This window comes from Chiloscyllium plagiosum, unplaced genomic scaffold (genome assembly GCF_037043375.1).
Source record: "Chiloscyllium plagiosum isolate Xiang-an unplaced genomic scaffold, Cpla_swu_hap1 HiC_scaffold_14, whole genome shotgun sequence".
Classification (NCBI taxonomy): domain Eukaryota; kingdom Metazoa; phylum Chordata; class Chondrichthyes; order Orectolobiformes; family Hemiscylliidae; genus Chiloscyllium; species Chiloscyllium plagiosum.
Window position 1 is genome coordinate 25,438,707 of NW_028270152.1, and position 14,266 is coordinate 25,452,972.

The following is a 14,266-nucleotide window of genomic DNA, read 5'->3' on the forward strand; positions in this document are numbered from 1 at the left end:
TCAACCCTGACCTGATTTTTTTTAGGCAAGGTACGAATTATCCAAATAAATACGATGCATTATCTCAGTCACTACATTTTTTGCTCTAAACTTCCCCAAAGGCACTGACTAGACAATCATATCAAGACATTCACACTTAAAGTATGCTGATTCCCACTTCTAGTTTTCGCTTCAAACTTTATCTATGCAGTGTTAGGTGATACAGGCCAGTTACAGCTTCAGCACAGCTGCCAATTTAGAAAAGAAAAAAAAATTAAACTTGTTCTTTGGTGATATTTCATGACTTATTCTGGAAAGTGTAATGTATACACAGTAAGGGAGGAGAGGTTAAAAATCCTTCAAAGTTACTTGTCAAGTACTATGGTGAATAACCATTTGGATGAAGTACTGGAAAGGTTAATGATACCTGTACAGTCCTACTTTGAAGGGGAGGTCAAAACAGGAAGATAGAAATTGATCAAAGAGGGAAAAACATTTTCAGAAACAGAAGCAAAAATAGCAAGAAGATTTCTCCAACTTCTTCATGGACATGCTGGATTAGGTCATGCTGTAAGCTTCTACATTTGTATGAATCCAGTTATATGCAACAGTTGGATTATATTCAGCTCGAAAGAACTAGCCCTGAAGACTTCTGCTTGTTTTTTATTTTGTATTTGTTCATGGAATATGGGCTAATTACCCTTAAGATTATGGTGGCGAGCTGCATTCTTGAAAAGAGACAAAAGAAACTGTAGATGCTGGAATCCAAGGTAGACAAGCAGGAAGCTAGAAGAATACTGCAAGCTAGGCAGCTTCAGGTGGTGGAGAAGTCAACGTTTTGGGTGTAATGTTTCTTCAGGACTGGGGATGGGTTGTAAGGGGAACTGCAGATTAGCGGGGGGGGGGGGGGGGGGGGGGGGGGGGATGGATGGTGGGGGGTGAGGTAGGGATAGGTAAACCCAGGTAGAAGATACAGCCTGGTTGGTCAATGGGAGGAATGAATCCTGTTGGTGCTGGAAGGAAGGGTCGATCAGAGGAATGGAAGTGAGGGGGAGGGGCTGGGAAGGGTGGTTATTATAAATTGGAGAATTCAAATGTTGAGTCCTCTGGGTTGTAGGCTGCCCAGGCAGAAGATGAGTTGTTGTTCCTCCAATTTGAGGACTGATTCACTGTGGCAATGGAGGTGGCCAAGGATGGTCATGTCAGAAAGGGAATGGGAAAGAAAATTACAATGGGCAGTGACTGGTAGGTCTGTGCAGTCCCTCCGGGCCCGGCTGAGATGCTCGATGAAACATGCCTTGAGTTTAATGTTTGATGTCCCCAGTATAGAGAAGACCACATTAGGAACACGGGATACAGTAAAATAGGTTGGATGAGAGGCAGGTGAACCTCGGCCTCCAGAGGTGAGGGGGATGGTGTGCCAACAGGTTTTATATCTTTAATGGTTGCAGGGGAAGGTACCCAGGGGTTTGGCAACAGCAGCCGGTGGGTGGGGGGCATTGGAGTTAGCAGAAGTGTTCAACGATAGTACATTGGATGCAGAGACTGGTGTGGTGGTAGGTGACGACAAGGAAGACCCTGTCTTAATTGCGTATAGAGACAGGGGTGGATTTAGAGCAGTGGAAAGGGGAATGGAGGAGTTGCAGTGGAGGGCTGTCTGGATGCCAGAGGGGGAAAAAGTGCTGCTGACCATGGGATGCAGGTTAATGAAAAAAAGAGCTATTAAAGGAAGGGAGTTCCTGGATTTTAACAGCAGTGAAGGAGCAGAGACATTTTTTAAAATCAGGATATTGTACGATTTGAAGGGGAACTTGCAGGTAATGCTGTTCAAAAACATTTGCTGTATTTGTCCTTCCAGATGGTAGGATTTTCAGGTTTGGCAGATGTGTCCAAGGAGCCTGGGGGGGCTCACTGCAGGGCATCTTGTCAGTGGTGCATATTGGTGCTACCATGTGCCCATGGTGGAAGGAATAAATGTTTATGGTGGTACACAGGGTACCCACTGAGCTTTACTCTGGATTGTGTCAAGCTTTTTGACTTTTGTTTTGGTTGCTGCACTTCCTAAATGGAAAAAAGCTGCACCAAATATTTCCTGAAAAGAGATGTGTTATTACAGGAATCTTGGGATTAGGTCAACAGTTTGGTCCACGAGTAAAAGATAGACTTATTTTGGCACAATGGCACTTTTCCGTACCTGAAACTACATTGGTGCTTAGACACTTGCTTAATCAAATGAACATTAGTTTATACAACAAACCTCTTACCTTCACATTCTTCTAGATCTGGTATGTTTTTTAAAATAGCTTTGATTCCATGCATAACTTGATCATAGAGGTGTAACACATCCAAACAATGCTCTGTAAAACCTTTATCTCTCTGTGAAAGACAGTGCAGCAGCAAAACAGTTTCTCTTAGGAACTGCACCACAGCCTGATTATACACTGAAGAATGATTTTCTTGGGATGTGCGAACAGTAAGCCACTGTCGATGTAACATGACTATTAAGGTCTTCAAGACCTGTAAAATAACAAAAATAGAAAAAAAATTAATTATACTCAGTTTGTTCTTGTTTACTCAGAATGATTGCGACATTACAAGAGACCCTACAATTTCCTAGGGCTTACCAACTAAATGTTCACTCTCAAAGTATACATTCTGCAGCATAGAAGGATGGTGTAGACAGTAGTTTTTTTTCTGACAATGTCATTCTTCACAGGAAGCCGAGATTACTCAAGGTTGACACGAGAACAAAATATTTGAACTTAATGCCCCAATATTTAATACTTTGACAAGCCCTGCTTAATAGAAGATTTAATCTTATTGCCCAAGACTTGGCTGCTTCTGCTGTTTTCCTCTCTGCTATCCCCCTCATAGTATCCAAAATGGTATACCTGTATTTGTTTGAGAGAGGGATAGCCACAGGAGGATATGTTGGAGCGGTTGCAGCAAATTTTCAAAAAGGGAGAGAGAGCAGCTAGATGTTTTTGTACACATTGGTATGAATGACATGGGTAGAGAAAGAGTTGAGGTAGACTGAGTATAGGAAGTTAGGTAGCAGGTTAAAAAGCAGAACTTCAAAAGGTATTTGTTGAAGCTTTTTATCCTGCACTCATCAGGACATATTGCAAGAGTACAAATTGAAAAGGGTAAACAACATTTGATACTGCGTGGAAGCAGGTAGTACAGATATGTAGGCAAGTAGACTGACTGGTCGAGGTGTTGTCATGGAAAATGTATCTATTAATATTGACAGTTAATAGCCAGGCTTCAATAAATTTTATACCAGGCAGCTTGACTCTGATTGACCAATGCATTGCTTTGAGAAATAAACAAGTGAAGGTCACCTGCTTTGTTAAATTGAAACAGTTTCAATGCCCAAATGCATGATATTGCAATGGAATCTCCATAAGGCCCAATGTTCACAAATCTTGGTTGGATTTCATGAGAAACGAAACTACATCTCATTGTCCAATTAGATGAAAGCTCATGGGTTCCCTCCTGCACCAAATTCACCTTGTAATAGAATAATCAAATCGCGTCAATTTCATCCATGTCCTAGCTCAGAAAATTGGGCTGAGAGTTCCTCACTACTGTCTACCTCAAAACTACCCTAACTGGTCAGTACATATGTTGGGATACCAATAGGACCATGTGCTATATGATTGGCCTTATTGAAAACCTCATACAGGTCATTTTGCTATAATGCGAAAGTTGCATTCCCTTGCTATGGAAAATCATTGTAGGAAATCGCACTATAGAAGATTGCTATACCCATTCAGCAGAAAGTTTGTGTTACCCAAACAGCGTCCGCAATTCATCAATCGTGTTATAGCCAATTCACACGTTAAATCAAAATGACCTGTACAGTAAATAGGGTCAGAGTCATTTTTCACTGGGCAAACATGATACTGAAATACAGGTCCTGCAGGATATTGGCTACTCTCATCAGATCTTTTCTCATTGTATGACGCACAAACTCACGAAAGGCCCAAAGGCAGTCACGCTTGGTCCCAAAATGTGCCCAGTCTGGAAGGGTGGGATATCATAAATGTTTGAGCTTTTTTTAAAATCTTTTGCATATATAAAATTTAAAATGGATGGTAAGGAAACGGTAGACTTTTTAAAAAGCTTCTTCACGTCGGACTTGTAATATAAAACATAAACAGTATGTTCTTCCAGCACAAAGTGCCAGCAGCAATAATCTGCAAACACTGGAATTTGAGCAAAGTGGGGACTTTTTTGGGAAAGTCTACATTAGCAAACTTTTTAAGGGACAAAGATGGCAGCCAGTGGAGTGGTATGCTCCTCCTGTTGAATGTGGGAGATTAGGGAACAATTGACTGTTCCTGGCCACTATCTCTGCAGGAAGTGTGTTTGGATGGGTCTCATATCAGACCATTTGGATCAACTGGAGAGGCAGTTGGAGTCACTGAGGAGCATACAGGAGGCACAGAGTGTTAGTAGTTTTAGAGAGATGGTCACATGGCAGGTAGTCAGGGAGATGAGTGACTGTCAGAACAGGTAGGAAGGTAGTGCAGGAGCCTCCTGTGGCTATCCCTCTCTCAAACAAATACAGGTATACCATTTTGGATACTATGAGGGGGATAGCAGAGAGGAAAACAGCAGAAGCAGCCAAGTCTTGGGCAATAAGATTAAATCTTCTATTAAGCAGGGCTTGTCAAAATTCAAGTGAGCAATTGTTACAGGGTACTCTCCAATCAGGGGTACAGACAGGCCATGCTGCGGCAGTGAACATGAATTCAGCATGGTATGTTGCCTTCCTGGCGCAAGGGTCAAGGATATGTTGGAGCGGTTGCAGCAAATTTTCAAAAAGGGAGAGAGAGCAGCTAGATGTTTTTGTACACATTGGTATGAATGACATGGGTAGAGAAAGAGTTGAGGTAGACTGAGTATAGGAAGTTAGGTAGCAGGTTAAAAAGCAGAACTTCAAAAGGTAGTAAGGTCTGGATTACTTCTGGTGCCATGTGTTAGTGAGAGTAGGAATAGGAAGATAGAGCAAATAAATCAGTGGTTGATAAGGTAGCGCAGAGGGCAAGCATTCAGATTTTTGGATCACTAACATGTCTTCTCAGGCAGAAGGGGCCTGTTCAAAAGGTATGGGTTTCACCTGAGCTGGAGGGGGACCACTCCTCTGGCAGGGAGATTTGCTAGTGCTACTCGGAAGCCTTTGAACTAGTATGGGGGCATAGGGGTCCAGACGGTAGTGAGAATAGACAGAGAGAGATAGAGAGAGAGAGAGAGAGAGAGAGAGAGAGAGAGAGAGACAGGTGAGGATGGTTCGGGAATTAAAGAGAGCAAGATCTTCAGACAAGGAAGGCAATAGCACATCAGAGAACAAGGTAACTGAAGAATTAAAGTGCATTTACTTCAATGTAAGAGGTCTGACATGCAAGGCGGATGAACTCAGGGCACATATGGGAACACGGAACAGAGATATCATAACTATGACAGAAACACTATTGAGGGAGAGACAGAATGGCAGCTTAATGTTCCAAGCTTTAGATGTTTTAGGAAGGATAGAAAGGGAGGTGAGAGAGGAGGGGGTGGCATTTTTAATTAGAGACAATATTACTACTGTACTTAGGGGGATTTTCCAGTGAGGCTATATGGGTGGAACTCAGAAATAAGAAGTTGATGATCATCCTGATGGGACTGTACTATAATCTCCCCACTTATCAGCGGGGAACTGAGGAGCAAATATGTAGAGAGATATATTTTGCATTTATATGCTAATGTTTTGCATTTAGATGAATCTTCATCAGAGACTCTTCATCTGAAGAAGAATCATCTAGACGTGAAATGTTTGCTTGCTCTCTCTCCATGGATGCTGTCTGAACCACTGTGATCTCCAGCATTTGATGTTTTCAGTCACTTTTTGCTCCTTCTCTGGTAGATACATCTATGTATTGAAGAAAATTATTTTGAACAGATTTAACAAATTCCTTGCCACCCAGCCCTTAACACAATCTATGTTTGGAAAATGAACATCCCCTACTAATGCAACCCTATTTTTCTCATACATGTCTGAGATCTCTCTACATATTTGCTCCTCAGTTCCCCGCTGATAAGTGGGGAGATTGTAGTACAATCCCATCAGGATGATCATCCCCTTCTTATTTCTGAGTTCCACCCATATAGCCTCACTGGAAAATCTCTCTCCATGGATGCTGCCTAACCTGCTGTCAGCTTCAGTATTCATTGTTTTCATGAGAGATTCCACATCTGCAGTAGTTTGAGCCTACATTGAGCAAAAAATGATGTTCTCTTGGGAAATAAGGAAGGCAAGTGAAGAGTTAGTGGGGTGCACTTTTGGACTACAAATTATAATTCTATTAATTTTAAAATAGCTATGGAAAAGCATAGGCCTTGTATAAAAAGTTAAAGTTCTAAATTGGAGTAAGGCCAGTTTTACCCGTATGAGACAGGAACTTTCAAAGGTTTACTGTGGCGAACTGTTCACAGGTAAAGAGACAACTAGCAAGTGGGAGACTTTTAAAAGTGAGATAACAAGAGTTAAGAGGCAGTATATCCCTGTTAGAGTGAATGGTAAGGCTGGTAAGACGAGGGAACAATGGATGAATGCTGATATTGAGGTTCTGGTCAAGAACAAGGAGGAGATGCATCAGGTACAGACAACTGAGATCAAGTGACTCTTGAAGAATATAAAGGAAATAGGAGTATTCTTAAGAGGGAAAGCAGAAGGGCAAAAAGGGGATTTGAGATAGTCTCAGCAGATAAGGTTAAGGATAATCCGAAGAGCTTCTATAAGTAGCAGTAAAAGAGCAACTAGGGAGAGAATAAGGTCCCCTAAAGATTGTGTGTAACCACAAGAGATGGGAGAGACATGAAACATATATTTTACTTCAGTATTTACTATGGAGGAAGACATGGAAGCTAGGGAACTCAGGGAAATAAATATTGATGTCTTGAAAACAGTCCACATTACAGAAATGGAGGTAATGCAGGTCTTAAAAAGCATAAAGGTCAATAAATCTCCAGGACCTGATCAAGTGCATTGTGGAAAACCATGCAAGAAATTGTGGGGTTCTTAGCATATATATTTCTACCATCAACAGCCATGGTTGACTGGAGGGTGGCTAATGTTGTGCCTTTCTTAAATAAAGGCTGCAAAAATAAGCCTGGGAACAATAGACTAGTAAGCCTAACAGTGGTAAGTATGTTATAGAGTCATAGAGATGTACAGCACAAAAACAGACCCTATGGTCCAACTCACTCATGCTGAGCAGATATTCTAACAATCTACTCCCATTTGCCAACACTTAGCGCATATCCCTATAAAACTCATATATCCATCCAGATGCCTTTTAAATGTTGTAATTGTACCAGCTTCCACCACTTCCTCTGGCAGCTCATTCCATACACGCACCATCCTCTGCTTGAATAAGTTGCACCTTAGGGCCCTTACAAATCTTTCCCCTCTCACCCTAAACCTAGGGGAGTTCTGGACTCCCCTACCCCAAGGAAAAGGCTTTGTCTATTTATCCTATCCATGCCCCTCATGATTTTATAAACCTCTATAAGGTCACCCCCTCAGCCTCCGATGCTCCAAAGAAAACAGCTTCAGCCTATACAGCTCCTCCCTTTCGCTGAAAGCCTCTAACCGTGGCAACATCCTTGTAATCTTTTCTGAACACTTTCAAGTTTCACATCATGCTCCCAATAGGAGGGAGACCAGAATTGCACACAATATTCCACAAGAGGCCTCACCAACGTCCAGTACAGCCGCAACATGACGTCACAACTCCTCCACTCAATGCTCTGACAAATAAAGGAAAACGTACCATATGCCTTCTTCATTATCCTATCTACCTGCAACTCCACTTTCAAGGATCTATGAACCTGTACTCCAAGGTCTCTTTGTTCAGCAATACTTCCCAGGACCTTACCATTAAGTGTATAAGTCCTGCTCTGATGTGCTTTTCCAAAACGTAGCACCTCCCATTTATCTAAATTAAACGCTATCTACCACTCCTCAGCCCAAGGGCCCATCTGATCAAGATCCCATTGTACAAGAGGTAACCTTCCTCACTGTCCACAACACTTCCAATTTTGGTGTCATCTGCAAACTTACTAACTATATCTCCTATGTTCACACCCAAATCATTTATATAAATGTTGAAAAGCATTGGACCCAGCACCGACCCTTGTGGCACTCCACTGGTCACAGGCTTCCAGTCTGACAGGCAACCCTCCACTACTACCCTCTATCTTCAACTTTCGAGCCAATTCTATCTCCAAATGACTAGTTCTCCATATTCCATGAGATCTAACCAATAAGGTGACCATCCTTTCTTATTTCTCAGTTCCACCCAAATAACATCCCTGGATGTATTCCCAAAAGTATCCTCCCCAAGTTCAGCCATAATGCTACCGCTTATCAAAAATGCAACTCCTCCTCTCTTGTCCCCCCTTCCTATCTTTCCCACAGCATTTGTATCCTAGAACATTAAGCTGCCAGTCATGTGCATCCCTGAACCATGTCTCTGTAATTGCTAATGATATCCAAGTCCCATGTTCTTAACAATACTGAGTTCAACTGCCTTCCCTGTTAGGCCTCTTGCACTGAAATAAATGCAGTTTAATTAATTAGTCCCAGCTTGTTCTCTGCTTTGTTCCTGCCTCTCCTGACTGTTTGACTTGCTCCTTTTCCCACTGTACCAGTCTGATCTTTTTCCTCACTGTTTCCCTGGATTCCATCTGCCACCTTACTAGTTTAAATTCTCCCGAGCAGCTCTAGCAAATCTCCCTGCCAGTATATTAGTCCCCTTCCAATTCAGGTGCAATTTGTCCTACTTCTACCCCAGAAGAGATTCCAATGATCCAAACAGGTGAATCCTTGTTCTCTGCGCCAGCTCCTCAGCCACGCATTCATCTGCTTTATCCTCCTATTCCTAACCTCACTAGTTTGTAGCACCGGGAGAATTACAGATATTACTACTCTCGAGGACCTCCTTTTTAAATTCCTGCCTTACTTTCTATATTCTCCCTCCATCCTTTCCCCTTTTTATGTCATTAGTTCCAATGTATACAATGACCTCCTGCTGATCCCTCTTCCCTTTGAAAGCATTTCACACCCTCTGAGACATGCTTGATCCTGGCACCCAGACAACACACCATTCTGATTTTTCACTGCTGGCCGCAGAAACGTCTGTCTGTGCCTCTGACTGCAGAGTCCCCTATTACAATTGATCACTCGGAAAGAGACATAGCCTTCATTACATTAGAGCCAGTCTCGATACCAGAAACTTAGCTGCTCATGCTACATTTCCCTGAAAGGGAAAAAAATGGTTAAGACTAAAATTGGGCCCTTGAAGACAGAAACAGGGGAATATATTAGGGGGAACAAAGAAATGGCAGAAGAGTTGAATTGGTACTTCAGATCTGTGTTCACTGGGGAAGACACAAGCAATCTCCCAGAGGTAACAGTGGCTGAAGGACCTGAACTGAAGGGAATTTATATTTGCCAGGAATCAGTATTGGAGAGACTGTTAGGTCTGAAGGCTGATAAGTCCCCGGGGCCTGATGGTCTACATCCCAGGGTATTGAAGGAGGTGACTCGAGAAATTGTAGATGCGTTGGTGATTATTTTCCAGAGTTCGATAGATTCAGGATCAGTTCCTGCGGATTGGAGGGTGGCTAACGTTGTACCACTTTTTAAGAAAGGAGCGAGAGAGAAAGCAGGAAATTATAGACCAGTTAGTCTGACCTCAGTGGTGGGAAAGATGCTGGAGTCAATTATAAAGGATGAAATTACGACACATCTGGATAGCAGTAACAGGATAGATCAGAGTCAGCATGGATTTATGAAGGGGAAATCATGCTTGACTAATCTTCTGGAATTTTTTGAGGATGTAACTCTGAAGATGGACAAGGGAGATCCAGTGGATGTAGTGTACCTGGACTTTCAGAAAGCCTTTGATAAAGTCCCACATAGGAGGTTAGTGAGCAAAATTAGGGTGCATGGTATTGGGGGCAAAGTACTGACTTGGATTGAAAATTGGTTGGCTGATAGGAAACAAAGAGTAGTGATAAACGGCTCAATTTCGGAATGGCAGGTGGTGACCAGTGGGGTACCGCAGGGATCAGTGCTGGGACTGCAGCTTTTTACAATATATATTAATGATATAGAAGATGGTATTAATAGTAACACTAGCACATTTGCTGATGATACAAAGCTGGGTGGCAGGGTGAAATGTGAGAAGGATGTTAGGAAATTACAGGGTGACCTGGACAGGTTAGGTGAGTGGACAGATACACGGCAGATGCAGTTTAATGTGGATAAATGTATGGTTATCCATTTTAGTGGCAAGAACAGGAAGGCAGATTACTACCTAAATGGAGTTAAGTTAGATAAAGGGGCAGTACAAAGAGATCTGGGTGTTGTTGTACACCAGTCAATGAAGGCAAGCATGCAGGTACAGCAGGTAGTGAAGAAAGCAAATAGCATGCTGGCCTTCATAACAAGAGAGATTGAGTATAGAAGCAAAGAGGTTCTTCTGCAGTTGTACAGTGCCCTGGTGAGACCACACCTGGAGTACTGTGTGCAGTTCTGGTCTCCAAATTTGAGGAAAGACATTCTAGCTATTGAGGGAGTGCAGCGTAGGTTATTGAGGTCAATTCCTGGAATGGCGGGACTATCTTAAGTTGAAAGATTTGAGCGACTGGGCTTGTATACCCTTGAGTTTAGAAGGACTGAAAGGGGATCTGATTGAGACGTATAAGATTATTAAAGGATTGGACACTCTGGAGGCAGGAAACATGTATCCGCAGATGGATGAGTCCTGAACCAGAGGACACAGCTTAAAAATAAGGGGTAGGCCATTTAGGACAGAGATGAGGAGAAACTTCTTCACCCAGAGTGTGGTGAGTGTGTATGGAATGCTCTGCCCCAGAAGGCAGTGGAGGCCCAATCTTTGGATTTGTTTAAGAGAGTTGGACAGAGCTCTCAAGGAAACTGGAATCAAGGGTTATGGAGATAAGACAGGAACAGAATACTGATTGAGGATGATCAGCCATGATCATGGTGAATGGTGGTGCAGGCTCAAGGGGCCTACTTCTGCACCTATTGTCACTCCCTACATTTTCCAAAACAGCATACATGTTTGAGATGGGGATGGCTACAGGAGACTCCTGCACGACCTGCCTGCGTCTCCTACCTTTCCTGGAGTTAACCCATATACCTGACTGTATCTGAGGTAATTCTGCGAGGCAAAGACTGATTGGGGATAATCAGTATGGTTTTGAGCATGGAAACCGGTGTCTCATAAACTTAAATGAGTTTTTGAGGATGTGGCCAAGAAGACAGATGAGGGCAGAGCAGTTGACGTTGTCTACATGGAGTTTAGTAAACCTTTGACAAGGTTCCATGTGATAGACTGGTTATTAAAAAGTTAGATCTCATGGGATTCAGGACAACTTACCAATTAGATACAAAATTGGTTTGACAGTAAGACACAGAGCAATGTGGTGGGAGGGTTGTTTTTTGGACTGAAAGCCTGAGACCAGCAGTGTTTCACAGGAATTGGTGCTGGGTCCAGCACTGGTTGTCATTTTTATAAATGATTTGGATGAGAACTCAGGTAGCATAATTAGCAAGTTTGCAGATGACACTAAAATTCGTTGTATAGATTATGAAGGGATCATCATCAACTGGGCCAATGGACCAAGTGGCAAACGTTACACTTTAGTAAGACAAGCAAGGGCAAGAGTTACAAAATTAACAGTAGTGCCTGGGAAGCGTTGTTGAACAGAGTGACTTAGGGGTTCAGGTATATAGTTCTTTGAAAATTGAATTACAGACACAGAGTGATAAAGGTAGCATTTGGTGCGGGTGCCTCCACGACTCAGACCACTGACTATAAAGGGTTAGGACATCATGTTGCTGGACACTGGTGAGGCCACTTTTGGATTTCTGTGTATTGTTCTGGTTGCTCTGCTGTAGGAAGATTCTTATTAGAGTAGAGAAGGTTCAAAAACAATTTACTAGGATGTTACCAGGACAGGAGTGTTTGAATTATAAGGAGACGGTGGACAGGTTGAGACATTTTTCACTGGAGCATAAAAGGTTGAGGGGGTGACCTTAAGGAGATGTATAAAATCATGAGGGGTATGGATAGTGTGAAGGGCCAAGGTCTCTTCCTCAGGATAGGGAAAACCAGAACTAGAAGGAGCAAACATTTTAAAAATGACCAGAGAGTCAACTTTTTTCACACAGAGGGTGATTGTACATGGAATGAATGCCAGAGATAAGGGTATATGCAGATACAATTACAACATTTAAAATACATTTACACATGTATATGAATAGGAAAGGTTTAGAAGGGTATGGGCTAAAGGCAGGAAAATGGGACTAGTTTATTTTGGAAAACCTGGCCAGCATGGACAAGTTGGACTGAAGGGTCTGTTTCCATGCTGTATAACTATGATCCTATCATAGGTGAAGCTCGCCGTTTCATTTTTTATCAAGTGAAGCATACTTCATTTTATTATTCAGCCCAGTCCAAGCAATTACTCATTTGATTTTTCTGCTACTTTTTCATTTATTTGTTAGCTATTCCAATTGTACCCCGGGTTGAACAGTTTGCAGAATTCCTGTTGCAGCACTAACATCATTTTCATCTTTAGCCAGGCCACCTTCACACTGTATTGCCACCAAAATGCATCCAATTACTGAATAATTTCGTGCCAAGGGAAGAAGTCGATTGTGCAACACTGTCATTGGCTTCAACCTGACCCAGGCCACCAACATGTCTGCCTGCACCTTCTGGTCCACCATGTTTTTTGTCACCGGGATTATGATGAACTCCTGATTTCATGCACCCAGTAGTATGTTTGTGCTTTGGGCAACATTAAATTCCACATTTTCCTGTTTCATATTGCTACTTTCCTCTCAGAATGCTGCCATGGATCCAAAACAGAGTTCTGCTATGACAAGTGAGAAGGTGGTATATGAATTTCAATGCCAGTGTGATGTCATATACATAGGATAGGCTGTATGCCCCAGAAACTGACAACTGATATCAAACAGCATGTCCCTTCAGCTGTTTACAATAAACAGTGCAACTGACTGTCCAAACAGCTCATGCTGAAAATTCACAACTCTACTATTAGTCATAATTCTGCAATTGGACACATTTGCTGGATAAACCTGAAAATGCAAAGAATTACAGAGACAACCAATTTAGGACAGTCAGTCATGCTTGAGGTGTAGCATATTTGCATGTACTGAAAACTAACTATCCTGTTCTTAGCAGACAGAAAGAACACTGACACACACTTTGCCTGCTTCAATACAACAAAATAGCTAACAGCCTATTCACTGGTGCATTTTTCAAGGCAATACACTGACCAGAACCTGCCTGGTTTAAAACTTTACAAAGACTGGCTGTTTACTGTTAATCAGCATTATAATTGCATTCTCCAGGACAACGTGTTTGCCAGAGTCCACTTGCCAATTAATCAGTACTCTCTTCTCATGACTTATAAATAGTGGTTTTCCCCTAGAACTGGCATTGTTGTGAAATGTGATGAGAATAAAATAAGTTGTCAAAATATCTGTAACAAAATGCATAAGTAATTCAAATATGGAAAACAGATGCAAAAAGCTAAGTCTGTATGACTGGCAACCCTGAAAACATAATTGACAAATGTCTTATTGGACAGTCAGGATGCCTGACGGCATGAGGAACCAAGCTACCTCAAAATTGCTTAGATATTTTGATTACATTTTTATATCTACAAAAATAAAAACTTCAATAACATTTGCTTAAATTGAAAAACAAAGATAAAGTTTATATTGCAAATATAACATCTAAATGACATGTTGTCTTTTCACACTGACAAATAAAGTTGGCCTAAATCCTGAGTGCAGGATCTGACACCAAATAGCCTAACCACAATGTCAAATTAGGCTAGAACTATATGCTTATATAACAAATCTGAACTGGACAGATGCTGCTTGTCACCCTGACAATAAACACATACTACCTGCTAAACGAGCTTTAAATAAAAAGTATAATCAAAGCTCGATTCTGATTAAGTCCTTTGGTTCAGGCTGGACAAATGATGCATCTCTATTATAAAATTCCAAGTCTTTTTTTATACATTAAGTTCCTTGGTTACCTCAGTGTTGCATGGACAGTCAGACTCTACCAATATAGCACTGGCACCAGAATGGGACAATCCAAATTTGGTGAGGAATCGAATAACCTAATAACATTGAAAAGTCACAAAAAAGTTTGTTTCA

At 41.8% G+C, this 14,266-nt stretch overlaps 1 protein-coding gene across 7 annotated transcripts in view; it reads right to left on the reverse strand.

Moving 5' to 3' along the window:
- Window positions 1-14,266, reverse strand: part of atrip (ATR interacting protein) — a 49,744-nt gene that overhangs the window by 4,417 nt on the left and 31,061 nt on the right. For 5 of the 7 annotated variants that reach the window (XM_043707882.2, XM_043707881.2, XM_087994203.1 and 2 more), the window contains 2 exons: window positions 14,143-14,229; window positions 2,244-2,496 (listed from right to left, as the gene is read on the reverse strand). In XM_043707882.2, coding sequence (XP_043563817.2) covers window positions 2,244-2,496; window positions 14,143-14,229 — 340 coding nt within the window. Of the gene's footprint in view, window positions 1-2,243; window positions 2,497-14,142; window positions 14,230-14,266 lie in introns of those variants that run through there. The other 2 variants (XM_043707883.2, XM_087994204.1) reach the window with 2 other exon arrangements.